At 45.0% G+C, this 26,753-nt stretch overlaps 1 protein-coding gene across 2 annotated transcripts in view; it reads right to left on the bottom strand.

Moving 5' to 3' along the window:
• Positions 1 to 1,275: 1,275 nt before the first annotated feature.
• Positions 1,276 to 26,753, bottom strand: part of Faf2 (Fas associated factor family member 2) — a 39,313-nt gene continuing 13,835 nt past the window's right edge. The window contains exons 2-11 of one of the 2 annotated variants that reach the window (XM_051171614.1): positions 22,944 to 23,012; positions 19,536 to 19,670; positions 16,555 to 16,631; positions 13,078 to 13,216; positions 11,443 to 11,528; positions 11,264 to 11,355; positions 8,694 to 8,871; positions 4,933 to 5,104; positions 3,672 to 3,815; positions 1,276 to 1,535 (exon numbers count right to left, since the gene is read on the bottom strand). In XM_051171614.1, the coding sequence (XP_051027571.1) occupies positions 1,353 to 1,535; positions 3,672 to 3,815; positions 4,933 to 5,104; positions 8,694 to 8,871; positions 11,264 to 11,355; positions 11,443 to 11,528; positions 13,078 to 13,216; positions 16,555 to 16,631; positions 19,536 to 19,670; positions 22,944 to 23,012 (1,275 nt within the window). In that variant the 3' untranslated portion in view covers positions 1,276 to 1,352. The remainder of the gene's footprint in view (positions 1,536 to 3,671; positions 3,816 to 4,932; positions 5,105 to 8,693; positions 8,872 to 11,263; positions 11,356 to 11,442; positions 11,529 to 13,077; positions 13,217 to 16,554; positions 16,632 to 19,535; positions 19,671 to 22,943; positions 23,013 to 26,753) is intronic. The other variant, XM_051171623.1, reaches the window with a different exon arrangement.

The following is a 26,753-nucleotide window of genomic DNA, read 5'->3' as shown; positions in this document are numbered from 1 at the left end:
TTCACACTGAAATACTCATCAGTGCACACTGGCGTGTGTCAAGGCATGGCTCAACCATGCACCCACACCAAAACTCAACCACAGAGGAGACAGTCAGAAAAAAGAGAAAAGCTCCTGCTGCTTCAGCACGTCAAGAGGAAGGCTGAAAACTGTCTGCTACACAGCCTCACCGGAATGTGCAATGTGCCTGCCAACAACGTGCAGAGGCTGCTAGCCCAAATTTCCTTTTAAAGGTTCTGGTTCAGTCCTTTCTTTGAGACAGGGTCTCACTATGTAGCCCTGTCTGGCCTGGAACTCACTGTTGACCAGGCTGTCCTAGAACTCAAGAGATCTGCCTGCCTCTGCCTCCCAGTGCTGGGACTACAGGTGTGCTCCGCCATGCCTGGTATGGTTCTATCCTTAAAACATCATTATCATACTTGCACTGGAACAGGACAACTATCCACAGGTGGAGCTGCGGGTCCCTCTCGTCTTTTGGGAAGGCACCAAGCGTGGCAAGTCAGGAAAGCTGGGAAGGGCAGCACGTGCGCTCCGAGGCGAGCCAGGAGGTGCCATCCTTTGGTTCAGGCCCCTTCACCATCACCTCGTACAGATGCCAAGGCAAAGCTGCAGTGTGTAAAAGGAGCACACATACTCCACACACAGGTGTAAACTGTACACACAGCCTTTGTGGCTCACAATTCCAGACTTCCATTCATTGTTTCAAATGAGATACACAAGTGGCAGGACTGTACCACAACAAATGACCTCTCTGGGAGGATGAGAGGAACAATGGCAGAAATAAGCGCAGATTAGCCCAGGGCACCTTTATTACACTGCCTGGGACTAAGGGGCCCAGGGCATTGGCTCTTTATCAAATAAATTTAAGGAAAAAAAAACCCACCTAAGTCAGCCTCATTCCTTCTGTCATTATCTTTACAAAGCAAACAGAAACAAAGTCATTCATAAACTGTGGGCAGTCTGTTCCGGACTCTTGCCTCTTCTTCCAGAAGTGGGAGAAGCGAGTCCTCAGGAGATGCTGCTGTAGCTGGTTGATGGAGGGTTTCATTTTTATTTTCTATAAAAGCAAGAATGAATGAGAAACCGTGGGAATGTCTCCTTCCCCACTCGGACAATGGATGGGCTGGAGGTGAAGAACCTCTTCACTGGGAAGGCATGTTCACTGCTGACCTTGCACACCACACAGGTCGTGACTCTTGCAGGCAGCATGGTTTCTGATCCTTTCATAGGATGCAGCAGTTTTTAAAAAAAATATTGTATTATAATAATAATATGAATTTCTCTCTTGTTCTCTGTTTTTGTTTTTCCATTTCTTTTAGGGATTGGGGTGGGAGGGAGGAGGCAGAAAACTGTCATTCGTCTGTCAGGTCCTGAACAAAGAGAACTTCTGTGTGGCCGAGTCCCGCCTCCTGCAGAGTGGGGGGGTTGGGCCATTCCTCTGAAGGGACACAGGGCAGTACCCGCCTTGGAAAATTGGCTTCAATCTGAAACTTTTCTGGGCTTTCCTTCAAGGAGAATAAGAAGTCATGGATGACCTGGAGATACCACACAGAGAAAGAATGCAGTGAGGAAAGATACACTGTAAAGCCAGATGTCCCCAACCTTTCCCAGGATGACCCAGGTATACAGCAGTCATATTACAATGAAATTCTACTTCAAGTATTTCTAGTTCCCTGGGAAAATATTGTGGTTGCTCTTTTAAAGAATTCATAAGGAGAGTGTGGTGGCGCATGCCTTTTAAAAAAATTTAAAAGACTGAGTAACCACACACCCTCATAGTTTCAGAGTATTTCCCTACAAACGGCCACCACTCAGGAGAGAGCTGGCAGGCACTACCTCTCAGGTAAGTGACATCACAGCAAGCCATCATAAACAGACGTGTATAGAACTGTCAGTTCATCAGGTGTAAGCACTTTAAATGGCTTTAAGGACACAGAAGAATGCATGATTCCAGCACTTTTGGAGGCAGAAACCGGTGATTTCAAGGGCAGCCTGGTCTACATAGTGAGTTCCAGAAGAGCCAGGGCAGCTGGGCGTGGTGGTACACACCTTTAATCCCAGCACTTGGGAGGCAGAGGCAGGTGGATCTCTGTGAGTTTGAGGCCAGCCTGGTCTACAGAGTGAGTTCCAGGACAGCTAGAGCTATACAGAGAAGCCCTGTCTCAAAAAATTAAAATAAAATAGAACATTGCCCTTTGAGTTAATTTTAAGTTGTCTGCCAACCTGCTATTCTATTACCCCAGAAGCCATTATTTATTTTGTTACACCTTAAATGACCTCAAAATCAGAAAACGTGATATATCACAAAAATTTATACACTCAACCTTCAATACCATGAGGGTTTCAGGATCCCTCCCCAAATCCCAAGGCATTCAGATATAACCCATGCATTCTTCTGTGTCCTTGTAAGTCATTTAAAGTGCTTATACCTGATGAACTGATAACACTGTATACATCTGTTTATGATGCTCACTGTGATGTCATTTAGCTCAGGTGGTACCTGCCAGGTTTCCCAGTGTAGGTTTCTCCTGAGTGGTGGTATTTGTATGAAGATATGTGGTTCCTCAATCTTTTAAATTTCTTTTTTCTTTTTAATTTACTTTTTGGTTTTTCGAGACAGGGTTTCTCTTGTGGTCCTGGCTGTCCTGGACTCACTTTGTAGACCAGGGTGGCCTCAAACTCACAGAGATCCACCTGCCTCTGCCTCCCAGGTTCTGGGATTAAAGGCGTGGGCTACCACCACCCAGTTTGTTCTAGGTTTCCTAAGCTAATGTTTTCTTTCTACTGATCCAGCCCCAGAATTAGCTATTTCCATAGATAACTGTTTGTTTTTAATTTTCTTTGTTTTCTTTTTTTTGTTTTTTGAAACAGGGTTTCTCTGTGTAGTCTTGGCTGTCCTGGACTCACTTTGTAGACCAGGCTGGCCTTGAATTTACAGGAATCCACCTGCCTCTGCCTCCCGAGTGCTGGGATTAAAGCCACCACGCCCAGCTTCTTTGTTTTCTTAAGACAGGGTTTCTTTGTGTAGTCCTGGATGTACTGGAACTTGCTCTGTAGACCAGGCTGGTCTCAAACTCAGAGATCCACCTGCCTCTGCCTCCCCAGTGGTAGAACTGAATGCATGTGCCACCACACAACCAAGCATGTAGTCCACAGGCATACATGCAGGCAAAACACCCATATAAATAAAATAATAAATAAAACAAATAAAAATAAATTAATAAAGGAAGGGTGCTGGGCATGGTGGTGAGCCCTTGTAATCTCAGCAAAGCCAGGCAGGATGACACAAGTCTATAGTCTCAGCACTCAGGAGGCAGAAGTGGACAGATCTCTGAGCTCAAGTCTAGGCAGGTTGGGCCGGAGTGTGGTGGCGCGTGCCTTTAATCCCAGCACTCAGGAGGCAGAGGCAGGCGGATCATGTGAGTGCGAGGCCAACTTGGTCTACAAAGTCTAGGACAACTAAGGCTACACAGAGAAACTGTGTCTTGAAAAACAAACACACACACACACACACACACACACACCAAGGCTACACAGAGAAACTGTGTCTTGAAAAACAAAACACACCACACACCACACACACACACACACACACACACACACACACACACACACACACACACACACACAGCCCAAATCTACCAATGCCACATGGCATAGGCAGCCCTTACTGTCAGAGACTGGGAGGGATGGAACCGCCGCTCTACTCGGGAATCATTGGGTAACTTGAAAATTATCTTGACACTTTCAGGGTCGTCGGGGGATGGCTCCGGGGGCAGGCATTCCAACTTCCTTTCCTTTTCCTCCTGTAGGTTCTAGAGAGACACAAAACAGAGGTAAAGCTATGGCTCACGCAGGGAAATGAGAAACCCAGAATACAATGGCCAGGTAGGTGTGTGGAAGAGTCATGAGCAATCAGCAGGTATTGGTGCTTGGCCCCTGAAGGTACAAGCTGAACCAAGACCTGAGTTCTGAGTTCTATCCTCAGAAACCATATTAAGGGTGGAGGGAGAAGAACTAACTCCCTGAAGTTGTCTTCTTACCTTCACACAAGCACTGTGTGTGTGTGGGGGGGGGGGGTGCCAGCACTCACACATCAGATACACAGAGAATAGATAAAATCTCATCTATTGATTGGCTGAAGCAAGGTCTCACTATGTAGCCTTGGCTGGCCTAGAACTTGACATGCAGGTCAGGCTGGCTTCAAACTGACAGAGATCCACCTGTCTCTGCCTTCTGAGCGATGGGATTGAAGGCGTGCACCACTACACCTGGCTGGATGAAAATTTTATAAAAGTAACCCCTAAAAAAACAAAACAAAAGTTTCTTGGGAATGGAGAAATGGCTCAGTGGTTAAGAGCACTGGCTGCTCTTCCAGAGGACCTAAGTTCAATTCTCAGCACCCACAAAGCAGCTCTCAACTATCAGTAAACTCTAGTTCCAGGAGATCCAACACCCTCACAGAGCCAAATGCAGGCAAAACACCAGTGCACATAAAATGAAAACAGAAACTCTCTTGGCAGCCAGATCTCTATGCATCCAAGGTCAGCCTGGTCCACAGGGTAAGTTCCAGGACAACTAGAGTTACACAGAGAAAGCCTGTCTCAAAAAACAACATCAAAACCCCCAAAACAAAACAAAACTCACTCTGGGCAAGAAACAATGAAAAGTTCTCGTGCACTGTATGTACTGCTGACTACGTGTAAGCACTGAGGAGTGGTAAAGGCTATGTCCTGGCTGTAAGCAAGCAGCAATACATAGTAAAACACCACCATGGGTGAAATGCCAGCTTGCTAACACTGATATCAAGGACAAGTAAGGCAAGACACAAACTATCCACAATCCCAACACACTCTGCCTTCACACACAAAGCCTTGAGTGACAAGATGTCAGCACGCTGGGAACAGCACGGGACAGGCAGGCGTGGCTCACCTGCCGCCTTCTTTCCTCTGCCAGCTTCTGCTGCTGCACCTCCTCCTCCTTCCGGCGTTTCTGTTCCCGCTCCTCTCTTTTCTTCCTCTCTTTCTCCTGGTCTGCCCTGAGCGAAGCCAGGTAGGCTTCATCCTGCTGCTGTCTCAGCACTTGGGTCTGGTTCCTTTCTTCCCTGTGAACAGATCGAAAGCATACAAACGAAAGACTGATTTGACAACACTGCTTTCCTAGCTGTCTTCCTCCTCCCTCTCAGGCCTCCCTCTCTAGCGCCGACCTCACGCCAGGTGCATGCGTGTCTGGACTGTGTTTCACGCCTTGTCTTGAGGGTCAGCCCCTAGCCCGAGCTCCTGCTTCAGCCTCTCACAAACTATAAGCAACATGCTCACCATGCCCAGCTCCTGGCTTCTAGTTTACTAAAAAAACATTTTTTCCCCCTGAGACTGTCCTGGTTGTTATTATTTACTTATTTGTCAACCTGAAACAAACTAGAGTTGCCTAAGAGAGAACCACAACTGAGCACGCCTGGCTGGTAGGCAAGCCTGTGCGGGCATTCTGTTAAACAGTGATTGATGTGAGACAGCCCTGTCTACTGTGGGCAGGGCCACCCTAGACAGGTGGTCCAGGATGGTATAAAAACAGGCTGAGCCAAGCACGAGGAGGCTCCATGGCTTCAACTCCATTTAGTTCACGTCCTGACTTCTCTCAGGACTGCTGTGGCTGTTCTATGTCAACTTGCCACAACATAGTCTTCTGAGAGGAACGACTCTCAACTAGAAAATACATGCTTCTATAAGACCAAGCTGTGGACAAGCCTGTAGGGCATTTTCTTAATTAGTGGTTGATGTGGGAGGGCCGAGCCCACTGTGGTGGGGCACCCCTGGGCTGAGCAGGCAGACAGGCAGTGCATCTGCTGCATCAGCTCCCGGCTCCAGATTCCTGTCCTGAGTTCCTGCTCTGACTTCCTTGAAGGATGAGCTGTGATGTGGAACTATAAGCAAAGTGAGTCCTCTCCTCCCCAAATTGCTTTTGGTCATGGTGTTTCACCACAGCAACAGAAACCCTAACTAAGACACAGGATCTTACCCATGTCAGGCTGCTCTCAAAACTCACAATGTAGTCAAGGATGACCCTGAACTTCTGGCCCCCTTCCCAAATTAGGAACTCAACTACATGCCCAGATTGTTTTCTCTTATACTGAAGATTCGGGGGCAGGGTAGAAATGCTGGTCCATGAAGGCATTTCAAAAGCAGAGCAGAACAGGTGTGAGCTACTTCCCGCAGGGGCAAGCTTATGTGGGGTTTCGGGTTAAGATCTGGGTGTCAGACTTTGTACAGTGCCTTTGCCACTGAGCTGTCACGCTCTCCACTGTCTGACAACTTCATGCATTTACACAACAAACTTCCCTCCTTCCACTGTAGCCTTCTCAACAAGTCCTCCTCTGACTATCTCTGTATGTGGCCACTGAGTGTAGCTTCTTGCCAGAGGGTAACATGCCAACCGCTTCCCCAACAACCACGGACTGCCAACAGTCCCTCGGGGAAACACTGATAGGCCCAATCTTGGGCAGGTCTTGTGCGGATGACACAGCTGCAGTGAGCTGAGGAGTGCAGAGCCTATGTTGTGTTGAGATGACATCCTCTGGCCTTTATTCCCTTTCTGCTCCTACTTCCCTGATAGTCTCTGAGCAGTGGACAGAGAGTTATAGCTGCTCCACTTAGAGCCCAACACGTCATCATTTATTCTCCACACTTTGGCCAGTTATAGGCTTCAGCCTTTATTTATCCATATATGGTGCTGGGGCAGGAGCCCGTTTGCCGCACATAACCCTGGAGGTCAGAGGACACCTTGTGGGAGTCAGTACTTTCCTTCCACCATGTGGGTCCTAAGGATTCAGGTTTGAAAACAGGTAACATCTTGTTGGCCCTTAATCTTTTTTTCTTTCTTCTTCTTCTTTTTTTTTTTTCTCCTGGTTTTTTGAGACAGGGTTTCTCTGTGTAGCCTGGGCTGTCCTGGAACTCACAGTGATCTACCTGCCTCTACCTCCTGAGTGCTGGGACTAAAAGAGTGCGCTACCATGCCCAGCTGGCCCTCAATCTTTTAAAAAAGATTTATTCTTATTTTTTAAATTGTGTGTGTGTATGTGTGTCTACACAAGTGCCGATGAAGGAGTTGGGTCTCCTACAGCTGGAGTTATGAACTGCCCGTCTTGAGTGCTAGGAACTGACCTGGCCTCTCTGTAAGAGAAGAACATGGTCTAACTGATGAGCCGTTGCTCCAGCTGCTCTTTAGTGTTTCTTCTTCTTCATTACTATTATTACTTTTTCCTGTTTTTCGAGACAGGTTTTCTCTGTGTAGCATTGGCTGTCCTTGAACTCACAGAGATCCGCCTGCCTCTGCCTCCTGAGTGCTGGGATTAAAGGCCTGCGCCACCATCACCCAGCCTCACATTACTTTTTAAGACAGGGTCTCTCAGTGAACAGGAAGCTTGCTCACTGGCTAGATCCTCCTGCTTCCCCTCTGTGCAGGGATTACAGCTGCATGCAGCTGTACCTGGCTTTTATGTGGGTGCAGGAACCTGAACTTAGGTCCTAACTGTCTGGACAGTCGTCATCTCAGCACCTGTGAAGGCTGTTTATGCTTTCGTCAGGCTCAAACAATGAAGTCTGCACTAGATCCTGGAAAAACGTAATGTAAACAACTTCCTTAGAGTTGAAACAAGCTAAGCTAAATGCTCCCTCAAGTTTGCTAAACTGCTTGAGCCAAATCATCACAGTACAAGCTGTGGGAGCCTTGATTTATGGCTCTAAAACTACATGCAAAAAGAAAAGAAAGAGAAATAATGCAAGGGTTGCGATTGGCACCTAATGTGAAAAAGGTAAAAGGTCACTGAGGGACTTGGGGCTGCAGCTCTCAACCTATGTAATTTGATACCATCTCCAGATACCACTGGGTGTGGTGGTTTATGTCTTTAACCCCAGCACTCTACAAAGTGAGTGTAGGACAGCCAAGGCTACACAGAGAAACCCTGTCTCAAAAAACCAAGAAAAGAAAAAAACAAAAAACAGATAGAGGGTCGGAACTGAAGTAAGTAGAAACCTAGTTGTTGTCCACTGCTGCAAAACTAACTGCTTCTTGGTGTGTGGAAAAACCATCTACACACCTGGTGCCAAAAGTGGCCTGTGTTGAGTATGACAAGAGAAACGGACCTTTTGTTTCCTTTTCCTGTCTTCAGAGCAAGCAGGCAGATGCATGCTTTAAGTGTCTACAAAATTAGAAGTACCCTAGAATCATAACCGCTTTTAAATTTCTTCTGTGACTTTCCCACTTCAAATTTTCTATAATTATTGTACATAATTGTTCATGTAATAGGGAGGAGTTATAACCAGTCCATCTTTTTCACATTAGGTTCTTTCTCTGATGTTCAGCATTCTAAGCTATTCAACATGAAGCAAAGGTTTTTGAAGTGCCGAAGAGAAAGGAAAGAAGTTTGTGGAGCCCAAGTCAGTCCTCCAAGCACACCATTTGTCTCTTTTCAGAAAGGCATTCCCAGGGGCTGGAGGGATGGCTCAGAGGTTAAGAGCACTGTCTGTTCTTCCAAGGGTCCTGAGTTCAATTCCCAGCAACCACATGGTGGCTCATGACCATCTACAGTGAGATCTGGTGCCCTCTTCTGGCGTGTAGGCATACATGCAGGCTGAATACTGCATAATAAATAAATACATCTTAGAAAAAAAAGGAAAAAGAAAGGAACTCCCTAGTACCTTTCTAGGCGTTCTGACACCAGGTAAGTCTGGTTTGCATCCATAATAAATGTCAGCTGGTTGATGAGGTCGTCAGGTTGGATGAGGCCTTCTAGCCGTCCCACCACAGTCATGCGGCGATCCTTCAACATAATCATAGCCAGAAATGGATAGGTGTTCTCTCGTAAGGCCTGCGAGACTGACAGAAAGACCCAAGAGATGAAGGTTAAGACTTGGGGATAAAACAGGTCAATCCTCAGATGTTGCACGCTGAGAGAATGCTTTAATTTTGGCTGGGAAGAAGGGAAGGCGCCATTTCTTCTCTGTCTACCTTTTTTTCAACTAGTTTTCTTTTTTTGTAAGAGGCCACTAGAAATACACTTTAATAAAACGGATTTACTTTTGTTTTATGTAAATTAGTGTTTGTCTCCATGTATACCTGCGCACCACATGCATGTATGGTGCCTGTGAATGCCAAAAGAGGTGCCACATCCTCTGGAACTGGAATTACAGTTGTGGGCTGCCATGTGGGTGCTGGGAACTGAGCCTGGCCGTGCTCTCTAGCCCCTCTACTGCTTTTTTGTGTTTGTTGTGTTTTTGTTTTTCTCTCTACAGGTGTGTGCAGAGATTAGATTCTGGGGTTGATTGTCTTTCTACCACGTAGAATAATCAAACTCAGATGATCACACTTGCTGGCAAGTACCTTTACCAATCTCCTATCTCACCAGCTTCACCTGGTTTCTAATTCTTTTTTTTTTTTTTTTTTCCTGTCATGTGTTTGTATTCCTAAACTGAAGTGAGTCCTTAGAATAGACAATCCTTTTTGGTGAATTGTTGTCCTGCTGGGAAAGGTGGGAAGGTTCTAAGATAAAGTCTGTTAGATGGAAGGAGAAGGCTCTACAAAGAACCAGGTTATTGCTTAAGTATAATTTCTCCAAATGTGAAGAGTTGAAGTCAAAAGGAGAGCAGGCTGCAATCCCCAGGTGCACGCTGCTGTTGGCTATGATCGCCACATGCCACACATGCTCCCGCCTCCTCCTCCTCATCTAACGCCTTCCTTACCTCATTCTCCTAATCTTTTCTCTCCCCTTAATAAGGCTAGTTTTTCTGCTCCAAATGAAGAAAGTTGGTCTGTAAACAACCAAAATTTTACAATAATGCAATAATGTTATGAAAGAAGTTGTTTTTATAACTTTCTATAAAAAATATCCTTTGTGTCATTTATCTGTTAGCCCCACAGAGCCATATTAGAATGACAAAACACAGGCTGCAGGAACGTGCCAAATATCTATAAGTCAATTAGAAGTAAAGAGTAAGAACTAAAATTCGAGCCGGGTGGTGGTGGCGCACGCCTTTAATCCCAGCACTCAGGAGGCAGAGGCAGGTGGACTGCTCTGTGTTCGAGGCCAGTGTGGTCTACAAAGCAAGTCCAGGACAGCCAAGGCTACACAGAGAAACTCTGTCTTGAAAAAAACTAAAAAACAAAAACAACAACAAAAAAAAACTTAATAAAAAAAAAAAAAAAGGAAAGAAAGAACTAAAATGTAGGGGCTGGAGAGATGGCTCAGAGGTTAAAAGCACTGTCTGTTCTTCCAAAGGTCCTGAGTTCAATTCCCAGCAACCACATCGTGGTTCACAACTATCTAGAATGAAATCTGGTGCCCTCTTCTGGCAAGCAGGCATAGGTGCAGGCAAAACACTACCTATGTAATAAATAAATATTTATTAGGAAAAAAAAAAAAAGAACTTAGATGCAGCCAAGTATGGTAGCATATGCCTTTAATCCCAGTATTGCGGGGAGGTGGAGGGGGGCATGGCAGAGGCAGACAGATCTCTGTGAATTCAAGGCTTGGTCTACAGGATGAGTTCAGGGATAGCCAAGGATACACAGAGAAACCCTGTCTTACAATGCCCCCTCCCACCCTCCCCTCAAAAAGAACTAAGATACAGGAGAAAAAGCTGAAGCATATCTGGTTTTGAACACCAGGCACACTGCCTAGGTGTTCCTTTGTAGAGGTTGCTGGACAAAAAAGCTACAAAATGACTGCATTTTCTTCACTGGGTATCTTTGTATCTTCTGTGATTTCTAAAAATACTTATCTCTTAATTAAGAGTTACTGCCGGAAAGCACTGAACTCCCTGCACCCACTGTCAGCACTCCAGCACTCGAACAACAGACTCCTTAAGCTCTGCTGAAGCCATGGACAGAAGACAAATGCAAAGTAAAAGACCTTGCTAAGATTAGCAGCGAGCTGCTGGGCAGGACTGATTTAAAACCCAAGCCTCTAGTGATGGCTAACTGTGAAGAATGGGCCTTAAAGTCTGTCAGTCCCGATGACACTCCAGCTGTACGCCAACCGTACGTGCTTGTATCTGTCTGAACGTTTCTGAGATTGTTTCATAAATCTCAAAGTAGAAACAATACAACCTTCATCTCTCGGGACTGCTCACAAAACTAAATGATATGAATCAAAACTCCAACTAGCATTATGTCTACACAGAACCACCACCCAAGAAATGGCACGGCAGTTTCCCAGACTTCCCCAAGGATATTCTGACATTCTCAGCAAGGCAAAAGAAACACAACTTACCCCTGTACCCCTCGGGTTTGTTGGTAGAACAAGCCCAAAAAAGCATTCTGCTGTTTATTAGTGAGACAACTTCAGGTGCACAGAGAGTATTGCTACGGAATAGGATAAAAACAATGTAAGAACAATTCACTAACTGTAAATTGCCAGCAAAAAAGTCAGAAAATGGCTCAGGTACTCACCGACAGAACTCATCAGAGTCCTGGTGGTCATCTCCATGAAGATAAACCAGAAGAAATCGAAGTTCCCGCTTGGCATCATTAAGTGCCTGGGAGAGACAAGAAGACCACCACTCACTACTAAGATCCTGAAGTGCTAGTGAGGCTCAGGGTCCAGGTGGATAGAACTACGTATTAATCAACATTAGCAACCAGAGAGCGGGGAAGGGAAATGAGGGGAAAGGAAAGCAAGACACTAAGTACTTCCCAGGCTTCTACTTTTACGGTCACTCTTGGCATCTTTCTCCCTATAAAGTCCAAGCCAAGAGGCTTTAATGGAAAGGGTTTAGTGTTGTTACAATTTATGCTGCATCAGGCACATGAGGACAGACATGGTGACACAAATGAGCCCTAACAAATCAGAGAAAGTTGGCTGCTTTCATGGCTTAAGGGTTAAAAATAGGAAGCTGGCACCAGGTAAAAGCTACTTTGCAGCTACAAAATTCTGATCAGTAAAAAAGAGCTGCAAAGATCTAGCAGGAACACAAGCAAGCAAGAAAGACCAGGGCACTTAAACAGGGCATTCTAAAGAGCACAGGGTTTAGCAGACCATCTTAAACACAGCAAGTGTCCACAAATCTTGTGTGTGTCACTGATAACATGCTATACTCCCGAGTAACTGCCTGTAACTTCCTGGTTGGCTAATGGTAGTCTGCCCTCAAGATCATGCAAAGTTGTGCTTGTCTTCCTCACCCTTGCTATCTGCAGCCCTGAGCAGGGGGCCTACACCCTGTGAAGCAGACGAAGAATGTGTGTGGAGTGGGGTAGCACCAGCTAGCAAGAAGACCAACTGTGAGAAAAAGCAGATGTGGGGAAAAGCAGAAGCAGGTAAGAATCAGGAATCCTGGACACTCCACAACAGAGTCAGCTTTTAACCTATGTCCATGGTGTTTTTTTTTATTTTTCTCTGGCAAACTATATATGCCTAATACCCAGTTTTCCTCCCTGAAATGAGAAGGTGAAAAGTCTCTGTGGCTTAGTTTGAATGAAGCGAGCCACCTTTGAGCCTATGGTTTAAATCCTATTCAGTTCTGTAAAGGATCAAAACAAATTCAGATTTTGCCTTCAAGGTGTGTACAGTCTGGTAACAGAGCAAAGATGTGAACACAAATCGCTGTAAGTAGGAATCTAAAATTGCTATAAATTTAAAAATCGAGGGATAAAAAACAAAAGGGAAGACCAGTGCTTTAGAAAGCAAGGTAGGGCAAGATAGGGCACAAATGGAATGGTTAGGAGAGGACAGCATGGGCTGGTGTGAAGGACGGGCAAAGTGTCCATTTCAGAAGCAGCACTAGGCAGGCACCAAGGTGGGGTGTGTTCAGGGAAGGGTAGAGTTGGATCCTAGGGAATAAGTAAACAAGTTATGCAGGAAAGACATCAAAAGAAGATTGGTATTGGATCAAGGAAAGCCTAGATAAAAGGTTTGGCCTGTCTTGTTTTTTATTTTTTTGTTTTAAATTTCATTTCTCCTACAGGCAATGAAGAGCTATTTAAGTCTTTTGAGTTAAGAGCAACATGATCAGGGCTAAGCTACACTTTCCTTTGAATCATAGGTAATCATATTGGTAAGTTGGCATCTATTTGGTTTGTGGCACTGACCTGGCTGTACGTTCCCTGGTAGAAGACAGGGTGTGCCCTCCCATATTTCTCTTCAAAAGAGTGCATAAATGAAACAATGTCGCCAACAGGGTCAGTGACCCGGCTGCGAGGGTCAGGCCGTATAAAACGAAGAGCAAACCTGGGGAGGAAGGAATAAGTATCACATCAATTGTCTTACTGCAGTGCATATGGAGTGGGCCAGTTTGTTCAGGCTTTATAACAGAGCCAGTGGCGTGGCAGCAAAGGGAGATGAATGATCAGTGAGTGGCCATTAAACCTCAAGGTAGAGCTTGGCTCAAAAGCCACACAACTGCCGAGTGTTCCCCTGTCTGCTCAAGAAGAACACACACTACTAGGACTATGACATTCCAATGCTGGCCTAACCCATCCTGAGTGGTTTCTGTAGAAAAACAGGACTAGAAGGGCTGGGTAGGGAAGAACAAAATCCTAGACACTGTCTAACAAGGCAGCCACTAACTATGGCTGTTTTAAATGCATTAAGTACAATTAAAATTCAGTGCCTCTGTCACACCTACCATGTTTCAAGTGCTCAACAGACAAATGTGGTCAGTGACTTGCATACTAAACTATACAGACAAAGAATGTGTCTAAATAAAAAAGTGCACTGGGTAAACACTGCTCTAGAATAGACACCTTTCTGGAGCTCCTACTTGCAGTTTCCTCTCCTTTATGTTCTTCTGGGATTCTGATTTTTCTCAAGCTACTCAAATCGTCAACAGGGACTTTAAATATGAACTTAGTCACAGATTATTTGTTCTTCAAAAGGGCAGGTAAATTTGCTTGATGTGTTTTCACTGATGGCATCCACAGAAGGAATCACAAATCTGATCTAGGTGTGGAGTCCTGGTGGCTACTTCAGATGTAGGATGCAGTGCCCAGTGGCCCATACATCTATTCCTGAAGAGCCCATCCTACCGTACTGCCCCATACCCTTTCTTTATGCCCTGGGTTTCCATAGAAGGTTGTGGGGTGGAGGATAATGTGGTACACTTCACATAAAGTTGCCTGGATGACAACACTGCATTAAAATTAGTAAAACATGCCATGCATATTTTCCCAAGGAAAGCAAACAATATTTATTTACTTGAATTTTTAGCATAGGAAAAAAGATGAGTAAAAACTCTGATAACTTTATGATTTTTTTTTTTTTTTTGGTTTTTTGAGATAGAGTTTCTCTGTGTAGCCTTGGCTGTCCTGGACTCGCTTTGTAGACCAGGCTAGCCTCGAACTCACAGTGATCCACCTGCTTCTGCCTCCCGAGTGCTGGCATTAAAGGTATGCGCCACCATACCCAGTTACTTTATGAATTCTTAAGCCTATTCTTTTTGGGGGGCAGGGGGTCAAGACAGGGTCTCATTGTGTAACCCTGGCTGTCCTAGAACTTGATATATAGACCAGGCTATTTTTAAACTCCCAGAGCCCCACCAGCCTCTCCCTCCCCAGTGCTGGGATTAAAGGCATGTGCTACAACACCTACTCTTTTTTTTGGGGGGGGGGTTTCGAGACAGGGGTTCACTGTGTAATTCTGGCTGTCCTGGCCTCACTGCTGTAAACCAGGCTAGCCTCGAACTCACAGAGATCCACCTGCCTCTGCCTCCTTTGGAGTGCTGGGATTATAGGTGTGTGCCATCACACCTGTCTGTTCTTAATGCTTTAGCAGATTTCCCATAAGTATTATCTTTCCTGAGTCATCAAACTAAATTCACCAATATAAACATTCCAAGAAATGTAAAGACATAAGACTTAGTTTAATAAGTCGGGAAGTAGTTAGGAGTACTTCAAAAGGCTAGTGCTTTGACAATTTTCTCTGAAAAGATTACTTATTGGATACTATTTCTTTAAGTATACAAATTCTAGGAAGGGGTAAGTAAAGGTTTTAAGTCTACTGTTTCCCAATATAATTTATTTCCGCAGCCAACATAATTTAAGACAGATGTGTCAACTCAGTTTATGCTGCGATTTTCAAAATTTGTATGGTTCCAAATGCCCATTCCTGAATAAAACAGAGATCGGAAAGCCATAAAACATAGCCATAAGAAATTTGCAATGAGCCAGACGTGGTGGTGCACACCTTTAATCCCAGCACTTAGGAGGCAGAGGCAGGAGGATCTCTGTAACTTCGAGACCAGCCTGGTCTACAAAGCAAGTCCAGGACAGCCAAGGCTACATAGAGAAACTCTGTCTCAAAAAACCAAAAAAAAAAATAAAAAAAAGAAAGAAAGAAATTTGCAGTGGTTAGGTAGGTGGTGGCAACGGCAGTGGTACTGCCTTTAATCACAGCACTCAGGAGGCAGAGGCAGGTGGATCTCTGAGTTCCAGGACAGCCTGGTCTACAGAGCAAGTTCCAGGACAGTCAGGACTACAAAAGAAAGAGAAACCCTGTCTTCAAACAAACAAACAAAATCCCAACCAAATAAACAATTAAAACAAAACAACAACAAATTTTGCTACAGCAAGGATGCACTGAGGAGGAGACCGAGGGGAAACAGTTATCCAGGCCCCGAGTCTGTGCAGTTGCTGGGTTCTTACTTCCAGCCTCTGCTACTGACAGCGGAGCAAAAGTCACCTGAATTTCCGAGGGGCACTTTGTGCACATTCTATTTCTAGCTCCATCTGCTGGCCTGAACCTCATGCTCACTCATTCACACTCTCCCCACTCCTTTCCAAACCCCAAATCCTCTTACCTCATGCTCAACTGGATTATAGATACACACAATCATGCCTAGCCTCCAATAAACATTTCAGTTTTTCAGAAAGCCTGAGTATAGCTCCAGATCACACTCTGTGCTAAGCCTGATCTGCCAGGAAATCAGGTTACATTCAACATTCCCTAGCTCTGGACACTGTAGCTTCCAAAGATATGTTCTTTGAATGGTGCATAAAGAAAGCTAGATGGTCAAGGTATGAAATAAGTCATACAAAAGGGTTCCAGTGTCGGCAACCTAAGCACAGCCAGGGCAGAGGGAAATGTACAATATGCTGCCTAGAAAGACGCCAACTACCTATGGCAAAATGGGTAGTCTCAGAGCAAGAAAATCTACTGGGTTTGTGAATAGTCAGAAACAGGAGAGGTAGTATAGGGCAAGAGTTCCCGGAGTATGAAGCTAAGGGACAGACAGTGGTGGTTAGAAAGGAAAAGGCATGGCAGTTAACTGGGGGATGTAGCAGTGACAGACACGGTGCGGGGATGGGACCGAATGGATCCTTACAAACAGCAGCTAGGACTAACTAAAGCCATTCATGACACCTTCCACTAGGCAACAGTTTAAAATACGTTAAAAAAATAAATAAATAAATAATAAAAAATAAATATAGTAAAAGAGGTGCAGGAAGAATATTTAATCTGACAACAAATTGGCTAGTCAAAAATGACTGAGCATCAAGCTTACTCTAGCCTAAGTTTCAGCTTCAAAGCCCACCCTGTTGTTAGTAATGTATAAACACAGAGGTACGTACCTAAATATATCAAGTATCGTGTAATAGGTAAACCGGAATGGAAGCATTATCAAGTAGTAACCCCATCCAAGCAGGCCCTGGAATTCCAAAAACAAAATTAGAGGCCCCACTCTCTTGCTGCTCAATCCTTTAAGAAACGGGGGGTTGCCGGGCGTGGTGGCGCATGCCTTTAATCCCAGCACTCGGGAGGCAGAGGCAGGCGGATTGCTGTGAGTTCGAAGCCAGCCTGGTCTACAAAGTGAGTCCAGGATGGCCAAGGCTACACGGAGAAACCCTGTCTCGAAAAACCAAAAAAAAAAAAAAGAAACGGGGGGGGGGGGGGGGGGGGGGGGGGAGGCTAATTCATGTCCTCCCCACCCCACCCCACTATGGTGACCCCTCCTTGTGTGACATAGGTCTGCTTCCTAGCAGTCTCATCCTTAAATGCTACTGTTTTTGGTATGATTTCATCTTTTGGTATCATTTCATCTAAGACAAAACTTTTGTCTTAAATCTTCCTAGCACTCTCCAGCAGCTATTCATAGTCACTGTCAACTTCAGGTCTCTCCCCATAGCAAACTCTCATCCTTTCCATCTTATACTTAAACATCAATATATGGCACATAGAAATAGCAAGAGATTATTATTGCTTTGGACACTTGTATACAACAACAAGACTAGCCCCACAAGGACAAATCTCATGTAGCTACACATCTCAGTAAGAACACTAATTAGCCTATGTTATTGCCACTGTATACAAACAGTATACAGCCAATGTCAGACTGTCAACATATCCCCTGTGATCATTGGAGTGAGCTCTAAAGCTAAATGGGGATCAGGGTCTCAAGCACAAAGTGAGGGCCAGTTCAAGCTGAGGAAACACTGGCATACAGAGAACTACTCCAGTTAGGTATAAATCTGTTTTTTGTTTGTTTCTTTGAGACAGGGTCTCTCTTAATAGTCCTGGTTGTCCCAGAACTATTGTGGCCCAGGCTAGCCTGCCTCGGGAATTTCAGGTAGGTACCCTCACTTGGCAGATCTGTACTCATATACTTTAATTTTTCTTCCCTTTATTTGTGGCTTTTTTTCCCCCCAGTCACCTCAGTCAACTGGGGTCTGAAAAATACTAAGTGGAAAATTAAAAAACTAAACTTATAAGTTTTAAACTGCAATTGAGTAGTGTGGTGTGACCGTGTGCCACGCAGCTCAGCCCCGTTCATGATGAGTCTCTTCATCCAGCACCTGCATGACACCTGCCTATTAAGTTTCTTAGTAGCCATCCTGGTTAGGAGATGGCTCAGGGCACTGCTTGTGTACAAGTAATCTTTGTTTTACTTAAAAAATGGCTCCTACTAGGCATGGTGGTACTCACTTTAGATGTCTGCACTGGAGAGAAGAGGCAAATCAAGCTCTGTGAGTCTGAGACAGCTACTAAGTGGGGCCCCATCTCAAAACACAACAAAATAGCCCCAAAGCGGTGATGTTGGAACTGCTATGACAAAGGAAAACCATGAAGTGACCCCTTTATGTAAGGCTTGAGAAGTCATGTGGTGAGATTGCTAAGATCTACTTTTATTCATACTCTTTTATTCATAAAGTTGTGAAGGAAGAGAAATGGGTGCTGCTAGCTTTGCTGCTGTACCTTACACAGCAAATGCTTGATGAAGATGGAAGGGCACTAATAATAACACTCAGTAGTACTAGGAGTTCAGGGCATCTACTGAGGACCTTGCAAGTGTGTCCTCTATAGAAAAGGGTATAATTACGCTCCACATTTATCAGAGGACACAGCCACACTATGTTGCCCAGGCTGCCCTCAAAACTTATTATCCGCTTGCCTTATCACTCTCTTTTTGCTTGCCTGCTTTTAATTTTAACTGTATGTGTATGGGTGTGTCTTGCCAGCATGATGTATATGTACTATGTGTGTGCCTGATACTTGTGGAGGCTGGAAGAGGGTGCTGGATCCCCTGGGACTAGCCTACAGACAGTTGTGAGCTGGCATGTGGGTGCTGGGAATCCAACCCAGGTCCTCTGTAAGAGTAGCCAGTGCTCTTGACTGCTAAGCCATCTCTGAGGCCCAGCTATTTTTCTCCCTGAGATAGTGTCTCATGATAGAGCCTAGGCAGTCCTTGAACTAGAGATCCTCCCATCTCAGCCTCCCTAGGGCTAGGATTACAGGCATGCACCATGTCTAGTCTAAAGTCATTTTTCAAACATTAAGTACTCCAAACACACATATGAAAAAGTATGATAATGGAGTACTTTTAATTGCTCTAGGATTGAATGAAGTGCTTAAAGTTTTTTGTTGTTGTTTAATTCTAAATGCATGTGTAAGCGGTGGGTGTCCTCACTCATAGATATGAATGAAAAGCTTCAGAAAAGAGCATGTCTCCAGAGGCAGGCGCACGCCTTTAATCCCGCACTCAGGAGGCAGAGGCAGGCAGATCGCTCCGAGTTTGAGGCCAGCCTGGTCTACAAAGTGAGTCTAGGACAGCCAAGGCTGCACAGAGGGCATATCCCCAAACAAACAAACAAACAAAAAACACATATGGGGGGGGGGGGGCAGGGGCTTGAAAGACGGCTCAGCAGTCAAGAGCACTTACTGCTCTTATAAAAGACCGAGGTGTGGTTCCTAGCACCCAGGTGGTGGCTCACAAAAGCCTATCTCCAGTCTCCAGGGGTGCAGTGCTCTCTGCAGGCTTCTGTGGGCTCATCTAGGTATGTGGGGCACGGACATGTGCTCAGAAGCTCTATCAGCCTGCAGCAGACATTTCAAAAGCAAGCTTCTCAAAATGAGGTACAGAAAACACTTCCTCAGTAAAGAGCAGAAAAATAATTCTATAGCTATTCATTAAAAAAAAAAAAAAAAAACAAGGCAAACAGATGAACCCGTTAAGTCTTCTATACTGTGAACATTTCTTTTGTTCTATCATACAAAGATAACAAACCCAAAGGGGTGAAATCATTAAAAAGAGGGATATTCTAGCTACAAAACTTGCCCTTGGTTGTGGTCTTGAGACAACATAGCTGTAGATCCTGTGATCAGCTGTATTAACCTGTAGGGGTCGGGATGGAGGTGGATTGAAAACACTCGGTACACCCTCTTGCTCATTCAGTCTGTCCTGGACTGCAGCCTGAGAAGGAAAACAGAAAAGCAGAACTTCAGTGATGCTCAAATCTACCCAAAAGAAAACTTCTACTTGGTGTCTCAAAGCAAGGTGAACATTCCATGACCGTCACTTGATGAGTACATGCCAAGGGACCTTTTTCCTGCTATATTATGGGGCAATGAGAATTCTCACATGGTAAAAAAGAACAGGGAACTTGTCTTGAAACCACATTACAGAGCAAGCACATCATTAGTATTAGTATGTGTTATTCAGAATGGCTAAAATAGAATGTGCTTTACCACACCATCCCAGGAAGAGCAGTGCCCAGAATACAGGATGGACAGCACCTGCAGGGCTGTGCAATGGGCAGCACTGAGTGTTAGTATCACACCGACAGTTTTGACAAAGAGAATGTAGTCTGAATACAGCTTCACAGGCCAGAAAGACTAACTTACACGCCTTATATTCCTTATGTGCAAAAAGAAAAGAAACTTAGTGCTTAGAATCTAGAAATACTTTTTTTTTTTTAAGTAGACACAGATTTATTAAGAAAAATGAGGGCTGGAGAGATGGCTCAGAGGTTAAGAGCGCTGTCTGTTCTTCCAAAGGTGCTGAGTTCAATTCCCAGCAACCACATGGTGGCTCACAACCATCTATAGTGAGATCTGGTGCCCTCTTCTGGCCTGCAGACACACATGTGGGCAGAATGCTATATATAAATAATAAATAAATCTTTTTAAAAAAGAGAGCGAAAGAACCTTCAAAATAGAGGAATCCGAAGGGAGGGTCAACTTAGTCTGAAAATCTGAATCCTCAGGGGTGGGATGTTGGGCACAGTTAAGTGTTTGTAGAAACCATTACTTTAATCCCAGAACTCAGGAGGTAGAGGGAAGAGGATCAGAGTTTGTGGTTATCCTAGGCTATTGAAGGGAGTTCAAGTACAGCCTTGGCTAGAGACTATCCCCAAAAGAGAACGAAACAAAACTACCAAGAAAAAAATCTTGAATATTCATGTTAAAAAACAAACAAAAAAGACCTTCATTCTCTCTCTAAATTTTAAATTCTGTCTCTGAAAATGGTTTTCTGTCCCAGTTTTGTGACACAATTGGCCATACCCTAGAGATGCCTGGCCTCCTCTTCTCCATGATCTCACACCTGAAGGGAGCACCGTCTTGTCACTATTCTTGGGATTGCTCCATCTAACAGTGTTAGGGGAAAATGTAACAATGCCAGAAAGACCAGCAATGTGATTTAGGGTGGGGACTTTGGGTAGCTAGGGATCTGCCAATTGAGTTCAACCATATGGGCAGCCAATCAAATTAACTATGCCTAGATAATGAAGATAAACAATAAAAAGCAAAAAACAGCAAAAAGACCAAAACCAAAAGCCACTCTGGACACTTCAGCTCAGCTGAAGTTTATGCACAGTGACTCAGAAGAAAACAGGTAAACAGATTTCCTATTTGAGAAGCCTTTGAAATCTTGTTCCAAGTCTCTTAGCTGGTTTTAACCTGCATTAGTATACCAAAACCTGTCGTCAGGAATACAGAACTGTTTGCAGTGTGTTTCTAGGTAACTATCAAGCCTGCGGGTCATTTTGTCATTCAGTTGAACTTGCGGTTTGTGTCAGAAGGGTCCTTGGGAGGGCTGTATCATCTAAACTTGGTAAGTAGACTTAACCTTTACGGTTTGACTAATTTCAGGGAGTCATATCATACTCAGTGGAAAAATAATAACCTTTGGGCTGGCATGCTGGCTCAGTGGGTATCCTAATTAGATTCTGATTCAAGCTAGTATCTGGGAAGAGGGAACTGTGACTGAGAAAATGCCTCCACAAGACTGGCCTGAAGGGCTGGGCAGTGGTAGCACAACGCCTCTAATCCTGGGCAGAGGCAGGTGGATCTGAGTTCGAGTCCAGCCTGGTTCTACAGAGTTCCAGGACAGCCAGGGCTACAGAGAGAAACCCGGTCAGGAAAAATCACAAAGACTGGCCTGAAGATAAATCTGTGGTGCATGTTCTTGATTAGTGACTGATATGCAGGGGAGCCAGCTCACTCTGGGTGATGCCATCCCTGGGCAGGTGGTCCTGGGTGGCACAGGAAAGCAGGCTGAGCAAGCTAGTAAGCAGCATTCCTCCACAGCCTCTGCTTTGGCTCCTGCCTTGAGTTCCTGGCCTGACTTTGCTCAGTGATGTTCTATGATATGGCACCGTGAGCTGAAAGAAACGTTTCTTCCAAGTTTCTTTGGTCATGGAATTTTATCCCAGATATAGAAACTGTTTAACTAAGCCAGTAGGTAAAAGTGCTTGCCACCAAGCTTTGTTAAATGCCTGTCAACAGGGGTGTTATCCCTAGAAAAAAAGGAAAAGGGGAGCTAGAGAGGACTTGCAAAACTGCCCGTTTTATCCACAGCTGATGAGTGGAAATGTGAAACTGTATTGTAGAACACTTTAGGGTCAGGAGCTGAAAGGTGGGCACATGTCTGTTCTGCTCACACCCATCTACCCCCACTCTTTCTCTGAGACGGTTTTGGGGGAAAAAAGTCCCTTTAAAACCTGCCTGGTGTGGCTGCCTATGCGTAATCCCAGCACTCAGGAGGCAGAGGCAGGCAGAGCTCTGTGAGTTTAAAGTCCATTTTAGTCTCCCAAGTGCTGGGATTGCAGGCGGTGTCACCATGCCTTGCTTATCTCTCTCCCAAGTACACTTGTTTTTCTGTTTGAAACATTTTATTTATAGATTTATGATGTCAACAGAAAATTAGAGACCAAAACAGATGCCTAAATGAAGTAAAATGAAAAGATTAGTATGAAAAGGATAAACCAAAAAGAAAAAAAAATATAAATATACATGTTTCTGCACTAGTGGAGGAAGAGGCAGGGAGATCTCTGTGAGTTCAAGACCAGCTTGGTCTACAAATCACGACTAGGACAGCCAGGCTACACAGGAAAACCCTGTCTCAAAGAAACAAAACAACAAAAAATACAAGTGCCATGCTGAGAGCAATTAACAAAACTAAAATGAGAGTCCTGTTTTCACAGGGCTTCTGCTCTAGTTATATTCTAGCAGAGCTGCCCAGAGTGACTGACGTTTCAGATGGTAATGACGCCACGAGCATGGCAATGAGGGCACGTGATGCTAGCAGGGCATGAGAGGCACAACATCACTGCAATTCCACATGTGTGTCTCAAACACAAGCCATAATTCTGAAACCAAAATAAAAGCAGACCGCCCAGTGGGGGCTGCAGCAGCAGCAGGAGCAGAGCTTCGCTCTGAGAGTGGGAGGCATGGGTGCCCCTACCTCCATGTTCCAGTTATGCTGCTCCAAGGCAAGGCGACACTGCTCCATGGATTCTATGCCAGTCAGATCCTGCAAAGAAGGTAAAGCACAAGGTCACTATGGGGCTGGGGCGCTAGTCTACTTCAGCATGCATAGAGCCCTGGGTTCCATCTCCCATACTGTACAGACCAGGTATGGAGCACACGCATGTATTAGCAACTGGGAGGTATAGAAAGAAGGGTCATTCTTGGCAGCATGAAACATTTTGTAAGGTGCCAAGGACCCGAGGTTAACTAACCTCCAGAGCCTATGCAAACATGGGACATGGAGCCTCTGCACAGTAAGGATAGCCGGGTCTCTAAGCTCCTTTCTCACCACTTCCCTTCATCTGTCCAATACCCAGCAAATCTCACAGTTCGTATGCTTATCACATGCGTAAAATTTCCAGTGCTAGGCCCTTCAACACAGTACAGAAGCCACATTCTTCCCTTCACTCACGGGCCTTCATATACCAAATGCTCACTCTGCGTATTGTACAAAGGTGAGTTAAGGCAGTTTGCACTGTCCAGTCTCACTGGCAACCACAGGAACAGAGTGCCTTATCAAGCAGACTGATGAGCCAAACAGGTTCTTAGCTTGACTGGGCACTCTGTACCCAAGGACAAGATCTCTCATTCTGGAATTCGGTTTCCTTTATGTACAATGTTTAATCTGGACAAGATATCCTTTCCAACCTTTTCGCAACAACTATTTTTGTGTATGAGTGTTATGCCTGTATTTTGTGCAACACATGTGCAATTGTGCCCTTGGAGGCCAGAAGAGGATGTCAGATACCCTAGAACTGGAAACAGCATCTGGTCCTGTGGTGCTGGGAATATAACTTGGGTCCTCTGAGAGAGCAGGGAGTTTGGTTTTTTGTTTTGTTTTTCAAGACACAGTTTCTGTACCTAAAACTCACTTTGTAGACCAGGCTGGCCTTGAACTCTTATCAACCTGCCTCTACCTCCAAGTACTGGGATTAAAGGCTAGCACCACCTCCAAGCTAAGCAGGCAGTTCTTTTAACCCCTTAGCCACCTCCAGTCCTCTTTCTAAATGTAACAAACAAAACAACATTTGGTTTCATCCATTTCCACCTTCACTATTTATTTATTTTTGGTTGTTTTAAGATAGGGTTTCTCTGTGTAATATTGGCTGTTCTGAAATTCTCTCTGTAGACCAGGTTAGCTTCAAACTTAGAGCTCTACCTGCTTCTGCCTCCAACTGCTTGGGTTAAAGGTGTGCACCACCATCCTCCTGGCAAATAAGTACAGTTGATCATTCGTTCGTTTACTGAGTCTCACTGTGCAGCCCTGGCTGTCTTAGAACTTGATAGGTAGACCAGGCTATCCTTAAACTTCCAGGGACCCAGCAGCCTCCGCCTCCCACCTCTATTTTCTAAGACAAGTCTCAATGAACCTAAAGCTCCGACTGTGCTTGGCTCCACTAAAGCTGCCATCACCCACTGACTTCTAATATGGATTCTGGGGGATCTGAACTCAGGTCCTCACGCTTGTGCCAGAGGTTCTTGAACCAACTGAGTCACCTCCTTATCACTATTTTGTTGTTGTTTGTTTGTTTTTCAAGACAGAGTTTCTCTGTGTAGCCTTGGCTGTCCTGACTCACTTTGTAGACCGCACTGGCCTTGCACTCGGAGATCCACCTGCCTCTGCCTCCCGAGTGCAGGGATTAAAGGCGCCACTATACCAGGCTTCCTTATCACTATTAATAAAGATGTCTGAAATACTAAAAACAAATCACTGGCCTAGCAGGTTATGTTTGTTATCCCAGCACTCTGACACAGGAAGATTTCAAGTTTGAGGCCAGCCTGAGCTATATGAGAGACTCTCCTGCCCACCCTGCCTCCCTCTCTCTCCCTCCTTCCCCCCCCCCAAATACAAATAAATCTTAAAATACATATATGTTTTTCCCTTAGGCTGAACCAGTGACTCAATGGTTATATGAGTTCAGTTCCCAGCTTCTGGGAAATTCAGTGCCTCTGTACTCCATGGACACCTACACTCACATGCATACGCACATCATTAAAAACAAAAATAATCTTTTTACAGTTATGAAGAAGCAATGGTTGGGGGTTGTTGAGACGGGGTTTCTCTGTGTAGTCTTGGCTATCCTGGACAGCTCTGTAGACCAGGCTGGCCTCGAGCTCACAGCAATCCTCTTGCCTCTGCCTCCCTAAGTGCTAGAATTAAAGGCATGTGCCACCACGCCTGGCTGAAAATAATTTTATGGTTGAGTGTCACTTGCACTTTGTAGCTTTACTTGCTCCAGCTCCTCTCCTGATGTTTCTTAGACCTCTGCTCAATCCCCTGGCTGCATCTCCTAACTCCTCCTCTCTTTGCAGGCAGGAAGTCCTGCCCTATTCTCTCCCCTGCTCAGCAATTAGCTGTAAGCTGCTTTACTGACATACCAGGAGACAATTAGGGAGCAGAGTTTACACAACATTGGACAGGAGATTCTCAGAACAAGGATTGCAACCAGACAAGGCGGTACAGAACTCAGCATCTGAATTACACAGTAGCCTTGTACCTACAAGGTAGCCATACTGCGTTCACTAGCAGGAAGAAGATACACAGTCTGCTCGGCGTTTCTTTTCCTCTATTCAGCACAGGAAGTGGTGCTGCTCACATTTAGAGAGGCCTTTCCATCTCTGTTAACACAATCCAGGCAAGCCCAGAACATTGTTTCCATGATGATCTCATCAAGTCAGGGCTGGAGATGGCTCAGAGTTTAAGAGCACTGGCTGCTCTTCCAGAGGTCCTGAGTTCAATTCCCAGCAATCAGATGGTGGCTCACAACCATCTATAATGTGATCTGATGCCCTCTTCTGGCCTGTGGGTGTACATGCAGGCAGAGCATTGTATACATAATAAGAAACCTATAAAAAGAAAGAAAACCTTTATATAATGTGATCTAGTGCCCTCTTCTGGTGTGCAGATATACATGCAGGCAGAGCCCTGTATACATATTAAATAAGCCAGGCGGTGGTGGTGCACGCCTTTAATCCCAGCACTCGGGAGGCAGAGGCAGGTGGATCGCTATGAGTTTGAGGCCAGCCTGGTCTACAAAGTGAGTCCAGGATAGTCAAGGCTACCCAGAGAAACCCTGTCTCGAAAAATAAACAAAAACAAAACATATTAAATAATTTTTTTTAATCTCAGCAAGTTGACAGTCAAGAAGAGCCACTATGGAAGGAGGACAGAAACAAGTAATCTCAGGCGTAATAACCTCAGAGAGTCCCGGTTCCATTTAAAACTCAGCAGATGATGCCTCGGCCTATCTTTTTTGTTTTGGGGTCTTTTTGTTTTTGTTTTTTTCTTTTGTTTGAGACAGCGTTTCTCTGTGTAGCCTTGGCTGTCCTAGACTCCCTTTGTAGACTAGGCTGGCCTGGAACTCAAGTGATCTTCCTGCCTCTGCTTCCTTAGTGCTGGGATTAAAGGCATGTACCACCATGCCCAGCTTTTTTTTTAAACAATATATTTAGTGTGTTGGAGGTTGAATCCAGGGCCTTGCACAGGCTCAGTAAATCTACAGCCTGTCCCACTAATCATATATTATAAATGCATGATTCAGCCTGGTGGTGGTGGCATGCGCCTTTAATCCCAGGACTGCAGAGGCAGGTGGATCTGAGTTTGAGGCCAGCCTGGTCTACAGAGTGAGTTCCAGGACAGCCAGGGCTACACAGAGAAACCCTGTCTTAAAAAACTAAACTGGGCTGGGCAGTGGTGGCATATGCCTTTAGTCCCAGCACTTGGGAGGCAGAGGCAGGTGGATCT

Source organism: Acomys russatus, chromosome 3 (genome assembly GCF_903995435.1).
Source record: "Acomys russatus chromosome 3, mAcoRus1.1, whole genome shotgun sequence".
Taxonomy (NCBI): Eukaryota; Metazoa; Chordata; class Mammalia; order Rodentia; family Muridae; genus Acomys; species Acomys russatus.
Note: the sequence above shows the minus strand (reverse complement) of the source record. Positions and strands in the feature narration are given on the sequence as shown.